Source organism: Bos grunniens, chromosome 19 (genome assembly GCF_055505025.1).
Source record: "Bos grunniens cultivar Pamir isolate PY7600 chromosome 19, Bosgru_T2T1.0, whole genome shotgun sequence".
Classification (NCBI taxonomy): Eukaryota; Metazoa; Chordata; class Mammalia; order Artiodactyla; family Bovidae; genus Bos; species Bos grunniens.
This window is the reverse complement of record NC_141183.1, coordinates 62,841,684-62,866,779: the sequence shown is the minus strand read 5'-3', so window position 1 is coordinate 62,866,779 and position 25,096 is coordinate 62,841,684. Positions and strand designations below refer to the sequence as shown.

General features: G+C 38.9%; 1 protein-coding gene across 7 annotated transcripts in view; it reads right to left on the bottom strand.

The window, feature by feature from the left end:
- CA10 (carbonic anhydrase 10 (inactive)) overlaps nt 1-25,096 on the bottom strand; it is a 797,854-nt gene that overhangs the window by 135,224 nt on the left and 637,534 nt on the right. For 4 of the 7 annotated variants that reach the window (XM_086355692.1, XM_086355693.1, XM_086355695.1 and 1 more), the window contains one exon: nt 12,547-12,732. The exons of 1 other annotated variant lie outside the window; for it this stretch is intronic. In XM_086355692.1, coding sequence (XP_086211818.1) covers nt 12,547-12,732 — 186 coding nt within the window. Of the gene's footprint in view, nt 1-12,546; nt 12,733-15,671; nt 15,745-25,096 lie in introns of all 7 variants that reach the window. 2 more of the 7 variants (XM_086355697.1, XM_086355698.1) reach the window with 1 other exon arrangement.

Below are 25,096 nucleotides of genomic sequence, written 5' to 3'. Positions count from 1 at the left end.
GTGATTTTGGGCAGGTATCTTGCCCTCCCTGACTCTAATTTTCTCTGTGTAAGTAAGAAGGTTGAAAGAAAAGATCTCAGTGGGACCTCTAACACTGATACTTTAGGTTGAGGTGTCCTTTCTGTATTCTGGCAGTTTGTGGAGTTCTCTTTATTGTGGCGTTTCCTCACTGTGTGTGGGTTTGTACAGGTGGCTTGTCAAGGTTTCCTGGTTAGGGAAGCTTGAGGCTTTGTGGAGACTTCTTTATAAAATAGAATGCATGCATTTTGAAGAGGAGATATGATCTTTGGTGAAAATTTTACAAATTTTAATGAACATTGACATTGGTCAGATTAGTAGTGAACAAGTAAGTCATTTTAGCTTGCATTTTCTTTTCCAGTTGATTTTATTCCTGTGCCTTTGGAAATTGATAAAAACATACCAATAAGAAGAGGTGGCAAGAATACACAGAACTAAAAAACAAAAACAAAACAAACAAACAAACAAAAGATCTTAATGATCCAGATAACCACGGTGGTGTGATTACTCACCTAGACATCCTGAAGAGTGAAGTCAAGTGGACCTTAAGAAGAATCACTACAAAAAAAGCTAGTGGAAGTGATGAAATTCCAGCTGAGCTATTTCAAATCCTAAAAGATGCTGCTGTTAAAATGCTGTACTTAATATGCCAGTAAATTTGGAAAACTCAGCAGTGGCCACAGGACTGGAAAAAATCAGTTTGCATTCCAATCCCAAAGAAGGGAAATGCCAAAGAATGTTCAAACTACTGCACAATTGCACTCATTTCACATGCTAGCAAGGTAACAGCCAAAATCCTTCAAGCTAGGTTTCAGCAGTATGTGAACTGAGAACTTCCAGATGTACAAGCTGGATTTAGAAAAGGCAGAGATCAAATTGCCAAAATCTGTTGGATCATAGACAAAGCTAGTAGTAGTACTGTTAGTCACTTAGTTGTGTCTGACTTTTTGTTATCCCACGGACTGTAGCTTTCCAGGCTCTTCTGTCCATAGGATTCTCCAGGCAAGAATACTGGAGTGGACTGCCATTCCCTTATCCAGAGGATCTTTCTGACCCAGGGATCTAACCTGGGTGTTCTGCATTGCAGGCAGATTCTTTACCATTTGAACTACAGAATTCCAGGAAAAGCATTAATTTCTGCTTCATTGACTATGCTAAAGACTTTGTGTAGATCGCAACAAACTGTGGAAAATTGTTGGGTCTTCCAGTTCAAGGTGATGAAGTAGAAGGATGTGTGCTCATCTCCTGCAAGAGCAGCAATATTGCAACTAGCTGTTGAACAACCATCAACAGAAGAATGCTGAAATTCATCAGAAAAAGATACCTCCATCCAAAGACAAAGAAGAAGCTGCAGTGAGATGGTAGGAGGGGCACAATCACTACCAAACCAAATCTCATACGCTCTGGCTGGGTGACCCACAGACTGGAGAACAATAACACCAAAGAAGTTATCATACTATTGTGAAGGTTCTGAATCCCACATCAGTCTTCCCAGACCAGGACCTGACAGAGGAGCTGGGGACACCCAGGGAATATGGCCTTTGGGGCCAGTGGGATTTGATTATAAGCCTTCCAGTGGACTGAGGGAAACAAAGACTCCAGTCTTGGAGGGCAAAAACAACTTTTTTTTTTTTTTTTTGCTCCTATAGGAGAGGAGCAGTGACCTCACAAGAGACTGAACCAAAGTTACCAGCTGGTGTTGGAGGGCCCCCCATGGAGGCATGGGTCAGCAGGGGCTCACCACAGGGACGAGGCACTGGAAGGTCCCCCTTGGAGTAAACCCTTTTGGAGTCCCCTATTAAACCTACCATAGATCCATTAAGCCATAGACCCCATTAAGCCCATAGACCCCAGTATTGGGTCATGTCAGGTCAAACAACTACCAGGAAGGGAGTGCAACCCCACCCATCAGCAGATAACTGGATTAAGACTTTTCTGAGCAAAGCCCTGTACATCAGAGCAAGACCCAGTTTTCCCATCACCAGTACTTCCATCAGGAAGCTTACACAAGCCTCTCTGGTTCAGACATCAGAGGGCAGACAGAAGAAGCAAGAAGAAGCACACCCTCACAGTAGGCAAAACAAAGTTTTGCAAAAGAAAGTTAATCATGATGATAAAGCTGAAAGTTATGTCTCAGTTGAAGGGAAAATATAAAATCCCAGAAAAACAACAAAATGAAATGGATATAAAAAACTTCTAGAAAAATAATCCATAATAATGATAGTGAAGATGATCCAGGATCTTTGGAAAATAATGGAGGCAAAGATTGAGAAGATGCAAGAAATGTTTACCAAAGATCTAGAAGAACTAAAGAACAAACAAACAGAGATGAATAATACACTAGAAAGAATCAAGAGCAGAATAACTGTGGACAGAATGATGAAATCCTTGGCACAGAACAGAATATAGAAAAAAGAATGAGAAGAAATGAAGACAGCCTAAGAGACCTCTGGCACACCAACTTTTGCATTATTGGGGTCCCAGAAGGAGAGGAAAAAAAGGACCTGAGATAATATTTGAAGAGATAATAGCTGAAAACTTCCCAAACATAGGTAGCCAAGTCGAGGAAGCACAGGGAGTCCAGGAAGGATAAACCCAAGGAAGAACACAGTGAGACATACAGTAATCAAACTGACAAAAATTAAAGACAGAGTTAAAATATTAAAAGGAACAAGGGAAAATGACAAATAACATACAAGGAACTCCCATTAGGCTATCAACTGATTTCTCAACAGAAATATTATAAGCCAGAAAGGAATGGCATGATATATTTAGTGATGAAAGGGAAGAACCTACAACAAAAAATACTCTACCCAGCAAGACTCTCTTTCAGATTTGGTGGAAAAAATAAAAGTTTTACAGACAAGTAAAAGCTAAGAGAATTCAACACCACCAACCAGCTTTACAGCAAATGCTAAAGGAACTTCTCTAGGCAGGAAACACAAGAGAAGGAAAAGAAACAGAAAATAAACCCCCCAAAATTATGAAAATGGTAATAGGGTCATTCACACCAAGTACCTTTAACATAAAAGGATTAAATGCACCAACAAACATAGACTGGTTAGGTGGATGAAAATATGTGCATGTGTGCACTTCCACTTACTACAGCAGTCTGCTTGATCCCCCCAAATTTTATGTACTTATTTTATATTGTTAAGTTAATCATGTTCCCATTATGTCTTGCAATTGTAATTATCATTTTTTTTTTTGTCTGGCTAGTGACTGTGAAAACTGATAAACATATTTTACTATTATGATTATGTAACTATTGTTCTCTTAATACAACTGTATTATGATTGATCAACAGAAAAATAATAGAACTCTATATCACCAAATCTAGGATCTAATAGAAAAACCTGTAATCACTTTTTAAAAATCCAAATGTATATCAGAATTGTCTTGAAAATTTTTGAAAAATACAAATGTTAAAAAAAAAAAAATTCAGGTATTGCCTTTTTCTCCAGAGTTCCAGACATGTTTCTAATGAGCAGTCATGTTTAAAAATAACTGGACTATATCATGATCTTTTACTTTTATTTAGTTTGTTTCAATGTTTGTATTTTATATTCAGTGCTCCCATTTCATTCAGTTTATGTTCTCCAATTTCTCCATTTCTTCATTTTTTGATGTTCTTTAAGAAACCTTTATCAACTGTAGTAAAAAAAACCTTTTGTATATAAATATATAAATATATAAAGTATGTATTATATATATATATATATATTAGATAACATGAATTTTTGCCTAACTAAAAATATTATGATATTTTGATTCCACTTGTTTGACTTAGTATGAATAGAGTGCTAGATTTCTAATTAAAAAATAGATATTCAACAAACAATAAAGGTTACTGTATAGCACAGGGAACTATAGTTTATATATTAACATAATTTATGATGGAAAATATTTTCAAAAATAATATATGTGCATTTGTATAACGAGTCACCTTGATGTGCACCAGTACACTGTCACCATGCTTATTTAATGTATATGCAGATTATATCAGGCAAAACACTGGGCTGGATGAAGCACAGACTGGAATCAAGATTGCAGGAAGAAATGTCAATAACCTCAGATATGCAGATGATGCCACTCTTATGTCCAAAAGCAAAGAGGAACTAAAGAGCCTCTTGATGAAGGTGAAAGAGGATATTGAAAAAGCTGGCTTAAAACTCAACATTCAGAAATGAAGATCATGGGATCCAGTCCCATCACTTCAAGGCAAATAGATGGGGAAACAGTGGAGACAGTGACAGACTTTATTTTCTTGGGCTTCAAATTCACTGTGGACAGTGACTGCAGCCATGAAATTAAAAGAAGTTTGCTCCTTGGAAGAAAAGCTATGACCAACCTAGACAGTGTATTAAAAAACAGAGACATCACTTTACCTACAATGGTCTGTATAGTCAAAGTTATGGTTTTTCCAGTAGTCATGTATGAAATGAGAGCTGGACAGTGAAGAAGGCTGAGCACCAAAGCACTGATGCTTTTGATCTGTGGTGCTGGATAAGATTCTTGAGAGTCCCTTGGACTGCAAGATCAAACCAGTCAATCCTAAGGAAATCAGTCCTGAATATTCATTGGAAGGACTGCTGCTGAAGCTGAAGCTCCAATACTTGGCCACCTGATGTGAAGAACTGACTCATTGGAAAAGATACTGATGCTGGGAAAGATTGAAGGCAGGGGGAGAAGGGGATGACAGAGGATGAGATGATTTGATGGCATCACCAACTCATTGGACATGAGTTTGAGCAAATTCCAGGAGATGGTGAAAGACAGGAAGCCTGGAGTGCTGCAGTCCATGGGGTCACAAAGAGCTAGACATGAGTGAGTGACTGAACAAAATAACACTAATTATTTCAATGGTGTCAACTTAAGTGCTTGCCAATAGATGGTTCATGGAAGTGTTAAAAACAGTTGTTGTTTGTTGTTTAGTCATTCAGTCATGTATGCTTCTTTTGAGATCATCATAAACAGGAAAGATACAGGAAGTACATCAAGTACAGGAAGATGTTGGCTGTCATAATGCCATCCTGGCAGGACCAGGTTAAATTATGCTGCAGGTTAGGATAGAATCAATGGGATAATGAGTTGATCTCAGCAATTTGTCTTCAGATGCAGTGTCTTCTCTTTTAGGTAGCCACAAAGTGTCCATCTAAAATTGTAATCTAAGAAGCTGCTAGTTGGACTGGGCTGTCCATTCCCTGAAGTAATTATAAAAATGTTCAAAGGGAAAAGTGCCTATACTTAAATCAGCATCATCACCTGCTTGCTGATACCATCATAATTAGCTTTACCACTGGGCTTCTAATCTCTGTTTGCTTTGCTTCTTAAAGGCCAGTTTGCTTGCTGGGTAGGAACGGTTCCTGGAATCCAGAGCTTTGGCATCTAACACTGGCAAAGGCAAGTTCCCTTGTCTAATCTTACCAGTAATTCCAAGGCTAAAATGAGGAATATAAATGAATTTTTCTAGCACACCAGCTATCAATTTTCCATTGCTTCTTATAGGTATATAAAAAATTCATTTACCTTATATTTGTAAATAATTTGATATAAACACCAAGAACTTCTATATTAATAATGCCATTGATTTTATTAGGTTTGCCTTTAAGACAGCAGAATTTATTTTATGACATAATGGGCATAATTTATACCTTCTGAAAATTACAATCATGGATAACAACAAACTGAAAATTCTTAAAGAGGTGAGAATACCAGAAGACCTAATCTGTCTCCTGAGAAGCCTGTATGCAGGACAAGAAGCAAAAGTTAGAACTGGAGATGGAATGACAAGTTAATTCAAAATTGAGAAAGGAGTACATCAAGGCTGTATATTGTCACTCTACTTACTTGACTTCTATGCAGTGTACCTCATGTGAAATCCTGGCTGGATGAATCATAAGCTGGAATCAAGACTGCTGGGAGAAATATTAGCAACCTCAGATATGCAGATGATACCACTGTAATGTCAGAAAGTGAAGAGGAAGTTAAGACCCTCTTGATGAAGGTGAAAGAGAAGAGTGAAAAAACTGGCTTAAAAGTCAACAGTCAGAAAACTAAGGTCATGGCATTTGTCCCATCAATTCATGGTAAACAGAAGGGGAAAAAGTGGAAACAGTGATAGGTTTTATTTTCTTGGGCTCCAAAATCACTGTGGATAGTGACTTGCCGCCATGAAATTAAAAGATGCTTGCTCTTTGGAAGAAAAGCCATGACAAACCTAGACAAAGTATTAAAAAGCAGAGACATCATTTTGCTGACAAAAGTCCATACAGTCAAAGCTATGATTTTTTCCAGTAGTCCTGTACAGATGTTAGAAGAGGACTGTAAAGAAGCCTGAAAGTGAAGTGATAGTGTTAGTCGACTAGTCGTGTCTGACTCTTTGTGACCCCATGGACTGTAGCCCGGCAGGCTCCTCTGTCTATGGGATTCTCCAGGCAAGAATACTGGAGTGAGTTGCCATTCCCTTCTCCAGGAGATCTTCTCAACTCAGGGACTGAACCCAGGTCTCCTGCATTGCTAGCAGATTCTTTACCACTGAGCCACAATTAGGCAGGAAAGAAGGCTGAGCATTGAGGAATTGATGCTTTCAAACTGTGGTGCTGGAGAAGACTCTTGAGAGTTCCTTGGACTGCAAGCATATCAAATCATTCGATCCTAAAGGCAATCAACCCTGAATATTCATTGGAAGCACTGATGCTGGAGCTGAAGCTCTAATACTTTGGCCACCTAATGCAATGAGCTGACTCACTGGAAAAGACCCTGATGCAGGGAAAGATTAAGGGTAAGAGGAGAAGGGGGGAGACAGAAGATGATATGGTTGGATGGTATCTCTGACTCAATGGACGAGTTTGAGCAAACTCCAGGAGGTAGTGAAATACAGGGAAACCTGGCATGCTGCAATTCATGGGGTCACAAAAGTTGGACATGAGTTAGTGACTGTACAACAACAATCTTTTAAATAACATTCATTTACTCATTCAATCTACTAAGTTCCTGTCACATGTATGGGAAGATATTACAAAGTACAACCTACTCTATGGCTGAAGGGATTTAACAGTCTGTGGGAAAGTGGGATTTTCCAGTAGATTAAATACTCCTTAAAGGCAGGTGCATAGGGTTACAAAACAGTCGGACATTAGTTAGTGACTAAACAACAACACCCAGGCCTAATCACCTTATAGGCAGGATTTTTACCTATTTTATTTATGGTAGCACATGGTAGGCTCTCAATCATTATTTGTTAACTAAGAGAATAAGTGAAAGTAAATCACAACACATATATAATAATGACTAGATGTTAGAGTGAGAATCTGTAGTCACCTACGGACGTGACTGAATAAGTTCTGGGTTGCACTGCACAATAATTGATTTATGTTTGTGGCTTGTCTTTCCAATGGATACAAAATTCCTACAAGGTGACACAATTGTTCAATCCCTTTCTGTTCTTTACCATATTTGGAATAGGATTAGGTTCAGTTCAGTTCAGTTCAGTTCAGTCGCTCAGTCGTGTCCGACTCTTTGCGACACCATGAACCGCAGCATGCCAGGCCTCCCTGTCCATTACCAACTCCTGGAGTTCACTCAAACTCATGTCTATCGAGTCAGTGATGCCATCCAGCCATCTTATCTGCTGTCGTCCCCTTCTCCTCCTGCCCCCAATCCCTCCCAGCATCAGAGTCTTTTCCAATGAGTCAACTCTTCACATGAGGTGGCTAAAGTACTGGAGTTTCAGCTTTAGCATCATTCCTTCCAAAGAAATCCCGGGGCTGATCTCCTTCAGAATGGACTGGTTGGATCTCCTTGCAGTCCAAGGGACTCTCAAGAGTCTTCTCCAACATCACAGTTCAAAAGCATCAATTCTTGGGCGCTCAGCTTTCTTCACAGTCCAACTTGCACATCCATACATGACCACTGGAAAAACTACAGCCTTGACTAGACAGACCTTTGTTGTCAAAGTAATGTCTCTGCTTTTCAATATGCTATCTAGGTTGGTCATAACTTTTTCTTCCAAGGAGTAAGCGTCTTTTAATTTCATGGCTGCAGTGATTTTGGAGCCCCCCAAAATAAAGTCTGACACTGTTTCCACTGTTTCCCAATCTACTTCCTATGAAGTGATGGGACCAGATACCATGATCTTCATTTTCTGAATGCTGAGCTTTAAGCCAACTTTTCACTCTCCTCTTTCACCTTCATCAAGAGGCTTTTCAGTTCCTCTTCACTGTCTGCCATAAGGGTGGTGCCATCTGCACATCTGAGGTTACTGATATTTCTCCCAGCAATCTTGATTCCAACTTGTGCTTCTTCCAGCCCAGCGTTTCTCATGATGTACTCTGCATAGAAGTTAAATAAGCAGGGTGACAATGCACAGCCTTGACGTATTCCTTTTCCTATTTGGAACCAGTCTGTTGTTCCATGTCCAGTTCTAGGTGCATGGCATACAAAGACGAATAGCAAAAACAACAAAAATCTGTCCTTGTGGGAATTACCAAGATTATTTTTTCCTTAATTCAGCAAACCTTTATTGATTCTGCTGTCATGTGAGAGTTTAAGGTTCTGGGAATACAGTCATGATTAAGATTAAATTACTATTAACAAAGAACCATATTTCCAGAAATGACAATAAACAGCTATAAAATTTATAGTGATGGGTAATTTAGTAGAATTAGGATCAACAAATTTTTTCTCTAAATGGTCAGGTAGTAAATATTTTGGCTTTTGCAAGCCACACATGATCTCTGTTGCATATTCTTCTTTTTCAAAAAAGCCATCCTTTAAAAGGGTAAACCATTCTTAGCTCCCTGGATATACTTGTCCCATGGTCTACAGTTTGTGGACTTTTACAATAGATGAATACAGGATTTTCTGGAAGTCAAAAGGAGACGACAACACTTTACAGACTGGGAGGAGGGAAGAGGGCTTGGAAGACAAACGGATGGGCTGTGCTGGATATAGGGGGAGGGAGACAGCTGGTAATCAGAGTAGAGGGAAGAGTTTTACCATGGCACTCAAGTAGCTCTTTCATGTTTATTACTTGCATATCTGTTATTTTTAAATATTCCAATTTTCATTCCCCCTCAAATCTCCAATCGTGCTAATGGATCATCCCTATCAGGAAGTCCCAGGCTCCCACAGAGTGCTAGTTAGATTTCTCTAGTACCTCCACCAAGAAATATTCAGTATCTCACCAGGCTCTGGTGCTCAGGCATGTATACTTCAGCACTTTCATACCCTTGCACACTTCAGGAAAATTTGATTTTAGTTGTTTATTCTTACAAATTTGTGTTACTTTAATGAAATGAATCTCTGAAAGATGCGATAACTGGTTTTAAGAGGACAAGGCCTGCATTATCTGTTGTTTAGTCTCAGTTGTTTGTTCTGAGATACTTGTTTCTCTGATTCAAAGTCACAAAAATACATATTTTACATGGGACTTTTATTTCTCTTTTTAATTAGACAGATCTTATCTACATAGCAACAGTTATAGACTTTTTCCATCTTCAAATGTGTTTGAACAGAATCAAGATTCAAGAAACTGGATCTGGCCAGGAAGTGGCCACAGGAATCCCATGAAGTGGCTGGTACAATTCTCAGTGTACCCCCTTAACCCTTTGAAATGAAGAACTTAAGGCAGGTTTTCAAAATGATTATTACAGTTCCCCAATAATATAAAGATTCTTCTTATTTAGCCTCACTACTGCAACTTAATCCATAGAAATGATTATTTTCAAATATTATCTTTTTTCTGGTTAATGTAGTTTTACTTTTCACTAATACCTTACTATATGCTGCTGCTAAGTCACTTCAGTCGTGTCTGACTCTGTGTGACCCCATAGACGCCAGCCCACCAGGCTCCCCAGTCCCTGGGATTCTCCAGGCAAGAGTACTGGAGTGGGTTGCCATTTCCTTCTCCAATGCATGAAAGTGAAAAGTGAAAGTGAAGTCGCTCAGTCATGTCTGACTCTTAGCAACCCCATGGACTGCAGCCTACCAGGCTCCTCCATCCATGGGATTTTCCAGGCAAGAGTACTGGAGTGGGGTGCCATTGCCTTCTCCTCCTTACTATATACTGGGCATTAATTTAACTACTGAGACTTGATTAGCAAGCTAAAGTTCTTACTTATTAAAAATGGTTAATTTTCCTATCTTAAAAAACTAGATATTTGAATATCTGAATATGCTCATTTATCACCAACCCCCAACAAAGCATCTAGGACTTATTGTGTAGGACATGAATAATTTTTATAAAAACACAGTTGCTGACTGTGTCATACATCCATGCAGCTTTATAAAACAAAGCAAATGATTGCCATCAATTACAATAACCTCTCTAGACAAGACTGCAATTAATCTACAGCTCTTCAGATAAATGACTGTTCCACTGTGCCGAGGAAAATGCCTGACATTAATTGACTTATCACGATCTGTAATGATAGATGGGGCAGATGGCAATGTGATTATTCACTATCAACAAAAGAAACACATGCTTTGTTGCTGAGGTGTCTACTTGGGTCCTCTCAGAGGATAGCCCCAAACAGAAACCAAAGGAGGCTCTGAAAATAGCTCAAAATAAAAATAAAATGTTAACATGCAGGATAGAATATAGTTACTTCACTGAGGCTAACCCTCAGCAGAATCCAAATGGAAAACAATTCCCCTAAGGAAATCATAGGTTAGGTAGGATTTTGTCATTAGAAGGTGCAGTAAAGCCTATATCCCTTTGGAAGACAACCCAAATCATTCCTAGAATTGTTTCCTACAGATATAGGAAGGAGAGTCATAGTCCTGCTCAGCCTGGTCCTCCAGGCAGCCCTTACTAATAGATCACAGATGAAATCCATGTGTAGCTACCCCCATGCACAATGCCTTGACACAACGTAAGCCCTTTGCTGTCCCTCATTTCCTGCTTTATCTTTACTGTCTATCAACTACTGAGTATTTTTGGTGTTCCTTACATCTTTAATCCCACTTAATTTTCTAAACAACCTAGAGAGGTGTCTAAACTCAGCTTTAGAAGAATCAAGTAACCATATAAAGGTCACACAATTAGTGTGTACCTTTGACTCCCAAACTTAAAATTGTTTTGCATTGCTTCTTTTCTCAGCCCAGTTCAAAGGGCACCTCCTTTGTGAAGCTTACTCTGAACCCTTCAATAAAAATTTGTCATTTCTTCCTTAAAGTTAGGCAGGGCCTTGTTACATCTCCATTACAGCAGAGTGTGGGCATGTTCAGTTGTGCAGTTGTGTCCAACTCCTGTGAGCCCATGGTCTGTAGCCCACCAGGTTCCTCTGTCCATGGAATTCTCCAGACAAGAATACTGAAGTGGGTTGCCACTTCCTACTCCAAGAGATCTTCCCAATCTAGGGATTGAACCCATGTCTCCTGCACTGGCAAACAAATTCTTTACCACTGCACCATCTGGAAGACCCTACAGCATGGCATTATACTTTACTGATTTGAAGATAACATTTCTTTGAGCTCCTCTGTGGTAGGAGCTCTGTCTTTATTTTATTTTTAACGTCCATGTCCCTAGTAACTAGCACAGTACCTAGTTAGGTCCTCAGTTGATATATTTTGAATGATCATGAAAATCCAGCCACTGTCCTCATTAAGCTTGCGGATCTCTTTCTCAGTATATGAACTTACTATACTAAAAACAATGCCAAGTTTAAACATGATCTTGATTAAAATATTAATCAATATTAGTCAAGACCAAATCAATAGTGAGATACATACTTCTGTTATTTCAATACCCTCTTGACATCAGTTATTGAGAACTCTTAAACAGAAACCTAGTTACAGGGTACTTAGCATATAAGGATGCCTGACCTCTAATGATAACCACCCTCAAGTGTAAGGGGGGCAAAACAGGTCAAATTAACTACATCCTGCTTGTCAAGTGTCATAACACATATGATATTCATTTAAATTGTAGCTCTTGTCTATAACTGAAGGAGTAATTGGCTCACTGATGTGGTCTGAATTCTGTCTGGGTTAATGAACATGATGATACTCACCATTAATGGTGGCACACAATGACCTTTCCATTCTATGGAAACTCAGGCTATTTAGCTCCTTGACATTTACTTTGCTATAAGTTATAGTTTTGTACAAATAAGACCCATTCTACCAGAAGGGAGAATTATGGAATTTATGTGAACATATGTGACATATAGAAGACTGATTGCCCAGATAGTGTGAATGTTAGTGAAGACATACATAGAAGGTGAGGGTTTAGGGTTGAAATAATGTTCTGGTGATATCTTAGGTCATTAGTCACAAAGGAGCTTTACCAATGTCTCAGGAGGAACTTTCAAGTATCACTGTGGTCTTCCCTGGAGAACACTGGAAGCTCAATATAAACATCTATATCAACTTGTAAAAGACAGACGGAGAAGGGAGGCACAGATCTTCTTATTTCATAGATTCAAGAGCAGTCTTTCAATCTGTCATCCCACCTTGGATATAAATAGGCATCAAATTTTATTAATTGGCACTTACTCATACTACTTCAATAACCCCACATACCTCCCCAGAGAAGGCTTGTCCATTGAGGAGGTGCTCTGACCCTTGGCTATCCTCACTCCCAAAGTGTAGCCGGATCTCCTCCAGCCGATGGCTGTATGTCATTGGCCCTCCTGATATGTTGACCAAGTGCTCCTTGTCCAGACGCAAGGACACATGCCTTCCAGTGTTGTACATTGTTCCACTGACCTGCAAGACAATGGGAAACAGGTCAAAAAAGGCTCTTCTTCCATTTCTCAGTTTCTCACTCAACCCAGCATGGTGTTTAGACCAATCCCTTTTGTTTCTTTTTGAGAGTAAGACACTAAGCTAAGTCCACATACGGAGTAGGAAGTGACAGGCTTCCTAGAGGGCATTCCTGTCTTATATGGCCTCTATGGTACTTTCTGTGAGGCACAAGCCACATTGTCAATTAGGAATCTGAGATAGAAATTCAAAGGAGACCTCATCAATTGTGACTAATACTTTGGGCACTGCACCTTATAAACAATTAACTTGGCTTCTTACCATAAATATTTGGAATGTAAAGATGCTGCAAAAGTTAAAATCTCTGTATGAAATGAGTCACCAGTCCAGGTTCGATGCACGATACTGGATGCTTGGGGCTGGTGCACTGGGATGACCCAGAGGGAGGGTATGGGGAGGGAGAAGGGAGGAGGGTTCAGGATGGGGAACACATGTATACCTGTGGCGGATTCATTTCGATATTTGGCAAAACTAATACAATTTTGTAAAGTTTAAAAAAAAAAATAGAAACACACACACAAAAAATAAAAATAAAATTAAATTTAAAAAAAAGTTTAAAAATAAAATAAAATTGAAAAAAAAAAAAAAAAAAAAGAGGGAGAGAAATTGAAGAAAGCAATTAGAAAGGATGAGATATTACCAGGAGAGAGATGAGGAAGATAAAATGAGTGAACAGGAGCAAACTCTAGGGGGAGACTGAGGCTTAGGTCTGAAGTCTCAAGCATCTGGTCTGGAGTATCTTGTTTTAGGTCCTTCTCTTACCCTGTACAGAGTCAGAATTTTGATCTGTCCTTGCAACTCATGGCCTCAATATTGAGCTAAAGAGTTTCATACAAGTTTTTCATTTCACAGATTCTTATTCCCTGTTGCTTCAGCCCATGCAAGCTGCTAACCTTACTACTTAAGGTTTCTTTTCCTTCTTTCCTCTTTAACTTGATGCTTACTTTCATTTTCCTGACTATGACCTTAGTGCCTTTCAACAATTGATTCTAAAACACTGAATCCTACCTGGAGCTGCATTGCCTTTGCCTCCTGGGTCAACCTAGCTCTAGAAGCAGATTGAAAGCTTAAAGGAAACTTTGGGTCTGGATGATATGCTTCAGGGCTAGTGGTTGCTGAGCTTCTTGGATTTTCTACCTATTTACTCTGACTTCTTTGGGTTCAGCCCTAGGGACTTTTTAAGGGATTCACATAACTTCTGATAACTTCATTAGATAGGTTTTTCATATATTTGCTCTATAGCATTAGCCTTACCTGCCCCTACAGTTTCCTAACACCAGTCCTGTGAATGATTAGTTATTTTAGTTCTATAGATTTCTCACTGTGGCAGAGACAGCAGTGCTCATTAAATACTTCACTGACTTATTATTACACCATCTTGCTATAAGGTAGAGCTCATGTGGCTGATGTTGGCCATGGTCTGTGAGGGCCCATGACAAGTGTAATTTCCAGGCTGAAACAGTGAAAAGCTTATGTACAATTCTCCAGTCTCTTTCTTCACCTGATATATCAATCAAGGGGGCAATATGGAAATATGTAAATGTGGTACAGCTACAAGATGGAACCTGTGTCAGCCTGGGTCCTTGGCAGATTATTGGCAAATTGCAAAAATGGTTAGAATTCTTCCTCTCCCTGTAATTACACTACTTACAATGTGACCTTGTAGCTACTCACATTAAGACAGGAGGAGCTTTCTCCTTCACCCCTTGAATTTGGACAGTTCTTGTCACTTGTTGGATACAATATTCTAAAAGCAGGCTTTCAGAGACCTTGCATATGTCTTTACTCCTTTTCAGAAACTTGAGACCAACATGCAGACAAGCCTGGGGTAGCCTGCTAGAGCATGATACCAGAGTGAGGAGAACCATCCCAGTAGAAGACATTTTAGACTAGGCCATTCTATGATGGATCCACCAATTGCCTGGTTTCAGATCAGATCAGATCAGATCAGTCGCTCAGTCGTGTCCGACTCTTTGCGACCCCATGAATCGCAGCACGCCAGGCCTCCCTGTCCATCACCAACTCCCAGAGTTCACTGAGACTCACGTCCATCGAGTCAGTGATGCCATCCAGCCATCTCATCCTCTGTCTTCCCCTTCTCCTCCTGCCCCCAATCCCTCCCAGCATCAGAGTCTTTTCCAATGAGTCAACTCTTAGCATGAGGTGGCCAAAGTACTGGAGTTTCAGCTTTAGCATCATTCCTTCCAAAGAAATCCCAGGGCTGATCTTCAGAATGGACTGGTTGGATCTCCTTGCAGTCCAAGGGACTCTCAAGAGTCTTTTCCAACACCACAGTTCAAAAGCATCAATTCTTTGGCACTCAGCCTTCTTCACCGTCCAACTCTCACATCCATACCTGACCACAGGAAAAATCATAGCCTTGACTAGACGAACTTTTGTTGTCAAAGTAATGTCTCTGCTTTTGAATATGCTATCTAGGTTGGTCATAACTTTCCTTCCAAGCAGTAAGAATCTTTTGATTTCATGGCTGCAGTCACCATCTGTAGTGATTTTGGAGCCCAGAAAAATAAAATCTGACACTGTTTCCACTGTTTCCCCATCCACAGACCATAGCTTTCCACACTCTGTGGAGCTAAAACAATTGGCTGTTCTCAGTACCTAAGCTTTGAGATTTGTTATACAGCAAAATACAACTGATATATTAAGTCAATCATCTTCTCTGTCCTGTGAGTCTGAAACTATCAACAAAAACTCTGGACAGTATAGAGTAGCTGAACTAGAAAGTCCCTTGGGCCTCAGATAGTCAGTCTGCTGATCAGCTTGAAAGTCTTACCAGAGCAGGAGAAGAAGGCAGTAGATATGCCAACAGTGGCAGAGGAAACTATGCAAAGAGAGAGAATTGGAGACAATATCTACTTTACCTTCAGAAATCCTTTGCACATCCTTCCAGTTCCTTCATGAGGCCTAGGCTGCACGTCTTCTGATACTTTGTATCTTACAAAGGGATTTATATTTTGTAAGTTATCTATTCTTTGAACCAAATGATGCATATCAAAGACTCTACTTCTTTTTCCAATCTCAAATAAATGTATATTTAGTCAGTGTTACATAACGAGAGCTTGTCTTCTTTTCTTGTCTCAGTTCAAGTCTTTCTTTGCAATGAAATGGTAGAGATAGATTTGTGTTTGGCACTGTTTTCATCTTTCAGCAAAATTTATTTTTTCTACTTATTAAGATAATACATAGGCATTATACATGAGTAGGAAGATACAGAACAGCTCAAGGAAATAAAAAACAGTCACAATTCCACAGCTAACCAATAATCAACAGTAATATTTTGGTATATACCTCTTCACACTCATAACCATATATGCCTATATTTTAATGAGATCATTTTATATATGTAACAAATTATTTTCACATGGATTGTCTATATATGTAAATATATTATATAAAATTTATATATATAATATATTACATACAACTATCATGTATAATAATTTAATATATTCATTACATATCACTTTATACTAATATATAGTAAACATACATTAGTTTTAGTCACTTGAATATTTCGAGGTTATTAACCATTCTGCTATAATATCACTTTGAAATGGTTTCATAATATTCCATTGTAAAAATATATAACTTACTGTTGAATCTTTACATTTTCACTTTACACTTTTCCTTTTCACTATTGCTAAAAATATTGCAGTGTGGTTACCAGTGGAGCAAGGGAAGGAGGGAGAAGCAACATAGGAGTAGAAGAAAAAAGGGATTAATATGTGATTATTTGAAATCATTTGTGTGAAAATTGTATAGCACTACAACTGGATCTTTGATTCAACAACAACAGAATACTGCAATGAGCATCCTTATGGAAAAACATGTTTACTAGTTCAGAGATATTTCATTATGCAAACTCTGGGTTAAATGGTGTATGCATTATTGCAGTGCTTATTGTCTATTGTCAAAGCCATCTGTTGCCTAGAGTCGATCCCACAAAGCAGAACTGGATCTCACATTCTCTTCAAATGACCTTAATTCAACTAGTAACATTCACGAGGTACCTATAGTATGCAAGCTGCATACAGGAGCTACTTCAAATTCTTATAGGATATGTGCTCTAGTCAAATAAACAAGTATATTTGATTTCCCTGCACTTCTAAAAATCATCTCAGTGTATTTGTTGAACTTTCCTAAGAAACTTATTGCCCATTGAAACAAAGCAGATACCATGTCCTATGTTTGTCTGCACTTTCCAAGTACTTAGAAAACACTCTGACCCAAAGTAGAGACAAGAATAAAGGGCTCTTGAGTCAAAGGATTCCCAATATGCCTCTTGGTTACTTCAGTAGTTCAGTTTATTTCCTGAAGCTTCAGTTTCCTTAATAGTAAAATAGAGACAAGAGAATTTCTCTTATGAAAATGTAGGATTAAAAAAAGTATAAGATATATAGAATAAATACCAAAATGATAGAAATAAGCTCTTCAGTAATTACTTCAAATGTAAGTGGATTCCACTTATATGAGGTACCTAGAATAGTCAAAATCATGGAAATAGAAAGCAGAATTATGGTTACCAGAGGTTGGGGAGGAGGGGCAGAGAAGAATGGAAGTTATTGCTTAATGGGCATAGAGTTATGCCCATTGAGATGGGCAAGACGAAAAGAGTTCTAGAGATGGATGGAGGTTGTACGTAATACTGCTGAATGTAAAAGTTAAGGTTAAGATGTGGTTTTAAGATGTGTGTTAAGATGTGGTTAAGATGTGATTTTTACACAGATAAAAATTGGGAAAAATTCCTTCATGAGTTTGTTGTGAGATTTAATACATGTAATGATCAAACATTTTAATTATTTTCCTTCCTTACTTTTGACAATGGGCGCTTAGCTGATGTGAAGCGACCTGATGTTAAGAGACTATAGCCCAATGGAATATAGTGCCACTTTCTAAAAGTCACAATGAAGAACTTTTACTGACTTCTGCATTGTGATGATTCAGTTGCCTCTCATTTCGTATTTTAAAGCTTTGGATATGGGGAATATCCAAGATCATTTTGAAGGCCATGAAGCAAACTTGAAACCAGGATAACCAGGAATAAACTACCGTGCCTTCTAGTTCTCCCACTGCATACTTCCAGACTTCTACTTCCAAGGCTCTATCTTTATTCATTCCTCTGGCTGTGTGCTAGGATCTGGGGACAGTGTGGTGAGTGAAAGCAGGAATGGTCCCTGCCTCAAGGAGCTCACAATCTCTATTATTATAGAGACCAGAGTGAGGGAAGGAAGTTATGGGGAATCCATCTGAAATTCTACCATTTGCTTATGTATTTTAACAATTAGAGACAATACCCCTATTCCCCTACCCTTCCCCCAGACATTGATTAAAAAAAAAAAATGTGTATCCAAGGTAATGGTGTGTTGCAATTTAATTTAAAAATAAAGGCTTGACAACATTATATATGATATCTAATGGTACATCTGCACTGTAGTAATTAACATTGCAGCAGTGTCATCTTACCTGTAATGCTAATTTATAGTGTTCTACTTTGTGAACTACTTTGATGCACAGCATGTTGGAAAAAGTTATATTATGTAGACCAGGAAACTGAGTTCAGACCATTCAGGATATAAGTTGAAGCTGCAGGAGATATCCAGGTTGCCTCTGGATGCCTCACAGTTCTCCTTTTTGTTTTATTTTAATTCACTACAAAATGAGATGAGAGATGTCATGCCCATTTTGTAAGTGAGAGAAGTAAGTGTAGTTGGTGAATGCTCAATGCCTTGTCTCCTGATTCCAAGTCTAATGATCTTGATTTGAGCAAATGCTCACATTGTAAAGTTGGCTGTTCTAATATGGCAGATACAGTGTTTTTTGGCAGCTCACAATTAGCCAGGACCTCTTATTAATGGACTCATTTCCTCTTTCACTCTGCTGACATTGCTGCTTTAGAAGGAAAAAAAATTCAGCCAATATTAAGGGGATTTTTCATTCTTTGAAAATGAGCGACAATCCTATTTATAACACTTGACATCTTGGTTTGAATCCTTAATTGGTGTCAGATATGGTGCTAAGTACAGGCTTCCTGGATGGCTCAATGGTAAAGAATCCACCTGCAATGCAAGAGATGCAGGAGACTCGAGTTTGATCCCTGGGTCAGGAAGATCCCCTGGAAGAGGAAATGGAACCCCACTACACAACTCTTGCAAGGCAAATCCCATGAACAGAGGAGCCTGGTGAGCTACAGTCCATGGGGTTGTAAAGAGTTGGACATGACTGAGCAGGCATGTACACACACATGGTGCTAAGTACTGAATCTGAAATTAATTAATCTTCACAATTTCTCCATCACCAAATCCAGTGTAGTACTTAGATCTGTGCTGTTTGCTTCTTCTTGGATGCGAAGCTTTGGTGCCAAGCCTGCATAGAGTGGAGGCCTTCCACAGGCATACCTTTTCTCCTTGATCTCTGTGGCTTCTTCGCATCTTGAGGCAAAGAGAACAAGGGAGACAGAGCTTGATCCCACATGTCTCTTGCTCTAAAGCGTATACTTTTAACCACTGGGAACTATTAGATCACACACTGATTACCTACCGATGCATTCTTCAAATATGGATTGATAGCATAGGAAACCCTCAGTAGTTCAGAGTTCATAAGGTCTGGGGTTATTTATTATATTAGGGTTCTCCAGAGAAACAGAATCAATACAATGTGGAAAGAAATTTATTTTAAAGAATTGGCTCACGTGATTATAGAGGCTGGTGAGTCCAAAATCTGAAGGGTGTCCTGGCAGGCTAGAGATCCCAAAAGTAACTGATGATGTAGTTCAGGTCCTAAGTCCAATTACTGCGGCATTACTTCTTACCTGAGGAGGCCAGTCTTTTTGTTCTACTCAGATTTTCAACTGATGCAATGAGTCCCAGACAAATTATGAGGGGAAGTTTGTGTTATTCAAAGCCCACTGACTTAAAAATTTATATCATACAAAACTACCCTCACAGTCATTCAGTCAATCAGTTCAGTCGCTCAGTCCTACCCAACTTTTTGTGACCCCATGAATTGCAGCACGCCAGGCCTCCCTGTCCATCACCAACTCCCAGAGTTTACTTAAACTACCCTCACAGAAACATCCAAAATAGTGTTTGGCCAAATACCCAGGCACCATAACTCAGACAACTTAACACATAAAATGAACCATCATATTTATCTTCAAATCCCATTTACTTTCTTTACTATATTTTCCTTAAATAGCTCTTAAGCAGCTGTGCTAATAGCACACATAACAGGCTGATATATGTAATATAATAGTATGTATTTTCTGTGAGCTTCCCTGGTGGCTCAGCAGTAAAGAATCAACCTGCAATGCAGGGGCTACAGGAGATACGGATTTGATCCCTGGGTTGGAAAGATCCCCTGAAGGAGGGCATGGCAACCCACTCCATATTCTTGCCTGGAGAATCCCATGGGCAGAGGAGCCTGGTGGGCTACAGCCCTTAAGGTCACAAAGAGTCTGAAGTGACTTAGCATGCATGCACACATAATTTCTATATTATATAGTTTATAAAGTCAACTATACTAAAGTTGTTCTCCAAATATTAGTCATATTGGAGTAGAGCCAGTTTGTAATAATGTATGTTTGAATTATAGAACAATTAAAAAGAAACAATTTATTAATAACTTTTAAAATAAATTGCTTTTAATAAATTGGTTATACACACAACAAGATAGCTTTATCTTTGAGTTTGCATGAGATATTAGAGATGACTCTGTTCAAGTCCTTCAGGTTGTCAAACTCCCTATTATCGGATTGTGGAAACAAAGAGGAAGTGCATCTTTTTTAAAAGACCTAATTCACAAAATAAATATATTGAAAATCTTTTGGCTTAATGGAGATAGCACTTGTATGGTTGATGTCTACTGTGGACAGCTAAGCTTGAGTGAATCTCACCTTCAGAAATTACAAAACATTCAATAAATAGTTATTTGTTTGATGTGTTACAAAGCTTATGTGACATTTCTCTTCTATTCTATTTCTATTTTCTCTCAAAGCAGTCTGACTGAAATCTCCTCTAAATACCCAGAAAAAATTCCCCACAGCATTCATGTATAGAACAGGAAACAGATTTCCAGCTGTGTAAAAGGGAAAGACTGTCATCTGATGAACAAAGGTTGATTCTTAGCACAGATGGATGGGAGTCAGGGTAGAAAACACACAAGAATTTTGAGAACTTATGTGTCACATGCCATGTCACATTTTGGATCATAAAACTAGGTACAAATAAAAGCTAAAGACTATTCAAGGTTATGTGAGGAGCAAGAGAGGGTGCTACCACTCAAAAGACTTTGAGCAAAAGCTCATGGTCTTCCTGCTGTCTTAGACAACAGATTCAAAGCTGCCATACAGATGCTGCACTCCATTTTTCAATGACCCTATAAATTTTCAGTTGCTCAGTCATGTCCTACTCTGCTACCCCATGGACTGCAGCACTTCAGACTTCCCTGTCCTTCACCATCTCCTACAGCTTGCTCAAACTAATGTCCTTTGAGTCAGTGATGCCATCCAACCATCTCATCCTCTCTTGTCTCATTCTCCTCCTGCCTTCAATCTTTCCCAGTATCAGGTCTTTTCTACTGAGTCAGCTCTTCGCATCAGGTGACCAATATTAAAGCTTCAGCTTCAGCATCAGTCCTTCTGATGAATATTCAGGGATCATTTCCTTTAGGATGGACTGGTTGGATCTCCTTGCAGTCCAAGGGACTCTCAAGAGTCTTTTCTAGAACCACAGTTCAAAAGCATCAATTCTTTGGAGATCAGCCCTCAGTCCAACTCTCACATCCACACATGCTTACTGGAAAAAACATAGCTTTGACTAGACAGACATTTTTTGGCAAAGTAATGTCTCTGATTTTTAATATACTGTCTAGTTTGTCATAGCTTTTCTTCCCAGGAGCAAACATCTTTTAATTTGATGTCTACAGTCAACATCTGCAGTGATTTTGGAGCCCCAAAAAATAAAGTCTGTCACTGTTTTCCTTGTTTCCCAATCTATTTGCCATGAAGTGATGGAACCAGATGACATTATCTTCGTCTTTTGAATGTTGAATTTTAAACTAGCTTTTTCACTCTCCTCTTTCACCTTCATCAAGAGGCTCTTTACTACCTCTTCACTTTCTGCCATAAGGCTTGTGTCATTTGCATGTCTGTGGTTATTGATATTTCTCCTGGAAACTGTGATTACAGCTTGTGCTTTATCCACCCCAGCATTTCACATGATGTACTCTGCATATATGTTAAATAAGTAGGGTGACCATATACAGCCTTGTCATAATCCTTTCCCAATTTTGAACTAGTCCATTGTTCCATGCATGGTTCTAACTATTGTTTCTTGACCTGCATACAGGTTTCTCATGAGGTAGGTAACTTGGTCTAGTATTCCCATCTCTTTCAGAATTTTCCACAGGTTGTTGCGATCCACACAGTCAAAGCTTTAGCATAGCCAATGAAGCAGATTTAGATGTTTTCCTGCAATTCTCTTCTAAGAGTCAACTGAAGTTGGCAATTTAATCTCTGGTTCCTCTGCCTTTTCTAAATCCAGCTTGAACATCTGGAAGTTCTTGGTTCACATGGTTGAAGCCTAACTTGGAGAATTTTGAGCATTACTTTACTAGAGTGTGAAATAAGTGCCTTTGTGTGGTAGTTTGATCATTCTTTGGCTTTGCCTTTCCTTGGGATTGGAATGAAATTTGACCTTTAACAGTCCTATGGCCACTGTTGAGTTTTCAAAATTTGCTGGCATATTGAGTGTAACATTTAACAACATCATCTTTTAGGATTTGAAATAGCTCAACTGGAATTCCATCATCTCCACTAGCTTTGTTCATAGTGATGCTTCCTAAGGCCCACTTGACTTTGCACTCCAGGATATTTGGCTCTACGTGGGTAATCACACCATCATGGTTATCTGGGTCATTAAGATTTTTTTCTTTTTTTATAGTTCTTCTCGGTATTCTTGCCACCTCTTCTTAATATCTTCTGCTTCTCTCTGGTCCATACCATTTCTGTCCTTTATTGTGCCCATCTTTTCATGATATGTACACTTGGTATCTTCAGTATTCTTGAAGTGACCTCTAGTCTTTCCCATTCTATTGTGTATCTCTAGTACTTTGCAGTGATCACTGAGGAGGGCTTTCTTATTTCTCCTTGTTATTTTTTGGAACTCTGTGTTCAGATAGGTATATTTTTCCTTTTCTCATTCACCTTTAACTTCTCTTCTTTTCTCAGCTATTTGTAAGGCCTCCTCAGACAATCTTTTTGCATTTCTTTTTCTTGGGAATCATTTCGATCACCGCGTCCTGTACAATGTTATGAACCTCCATCCATAGTTCTTGCAGGCATTCTGTGTATCAGGTCTAATCCCTTGAATCTATTTGTCACTTACATTGTAGAATTTTAATAATAGTCCCAACTTATTTCCCACATAGAACTGGCAGAAACCCGTCTCATTCCTAACAGAAGTGGTGGTACTCTTTCCTTTAGGATTCAGTCTTCTCTAGCAGGTTATTTTTTACACTAATATGACTGAACACACTGGGCTGGTGACTGTAACCCTAACATCCACGACAGTATCAGTGATTATGTTGTGTGCTAGGGCTTGAGTTACTGTCTCCACTTAATCCTGTGCTGCCCATGTGAAGAAGACCTTAAGATCCATGTTATAAAAGGAGGAGATGGAGGCTCAAGGGGCTACATGACTCTATCTAAAGCTGTAAGTTTAGAAACTGGCAGAGTCAGAATGCATCCCTGGCTTGTCTGATTCCAAATTATATAGCTCTTAAAAGAGAAAAGGGCAGGAATTAGCAGAAAGAGTGTTTGGAAAATCATTTAGCTTATAAGTAGCTGCTGGGATTGGAGATAAACTCTTAAAATCCAAATATGATTCCCCACAGATGTGAGAGGTTGGGTTTAATTTTTTTGGCCAGGCCTGGCCTAAATATCCTTGGGGATTTCTTAACCATCCAGGCAGCAGGAGAAACCCCAGTATACACTTGCTGGTTGTTGAGATATGGATTCATACCTGATTATCCTAGTGTTGGCTTTATCAACTGAGTGGTCAAACTCATAATGTTAGCTCAGTGCCTAGAGGGATTAGTGAAGAAGTTCCAACAATCATGTCATGTAATCAGGTGTCATTTCTTTGCAACTGAGGTTTCCTATGATGTGTCTCTGACTGCTCTGATGAGGTATGTAATGGGCCTTTGAATGTAATTAGTGGGCCCAAGAAATTTAAGAACATCACTTAGTCTGGTTTCCTACAGAGTAGCTCAAGATGCCAAAGGGTTGACTTCTAAAGGCTGAATTCATGAAGCCAGTAGGCTTATTGTTCATAGAGACACTCTGAAGGCATCCATGGAAGAAAAACGATGTGGCAGAAACAACTGGAGTCAAATTATTGGCCTCACTACAGTGTACATATACATAGATTGGCAAAATTGAGGTGGATTTTAGAGTGAGAGGGACTACAGAGATAAACCCAACTTTTCACTCAATAAACCTGGAAACGGGGACACAGAGAGGTTGAGAGACTTATCTAAGATTGTATAACAACTAAGTTGCAGACCCAAGACTAGAAATCAACCAGTTAACTCTGCTTTTTGCTCTGTGAAGCACATCATCCCTTCCTCTTATTCTTTTATTTGCCTTTCAAATTGTTTTACACTGAGGGTACACCAGAAGACGGACTCAGAAATGTCAGAGCACTGAGAGGTGTATACACAACTACTACAGATGTATACACAGTCAATAAAAAAATAGAAAAAAAATCAGCCTGACACCTGGACATATCATTTACATGATATCACTCATCTGGATATAGAGCTCCTCTTAGTGGTTGTTCAAATGTTTTGTGCCATGACTTTAGAGCACTAAATACAAATGAAGCGGGTTAGATGCTGAGAGGGGAGATGAAGGTAAATTATATGGAGTATTAGAAGCAGGCATTTTTGCAATGTACCTTTGAAAGAAAGAGAAGATAAATATTTGGAGCTTGTGAGTTGGAGTAGTTAGAAAGGGACTTACTAAGATGTGGGTAAAAAGAAAAAGGAGCTGGATAGGCAGGTTAAAGTACAATCTCACCTACCACTCTTAACCCTGCAGGGAGGATAGAGGTTTTATTCCCTAGGAATACTAGTTTACTTTTCTCTCTGTAACCCATCCATCTAAGTCACTCTGCTCTTCCTATATGAAGAGACTGGGAGTTTGGAGTCAATATTGAAAAACTAGATGCAATGATCAAATGTGCTTCTTATAAATATACTAATCCTATTATTATTATTAAGATAAAAA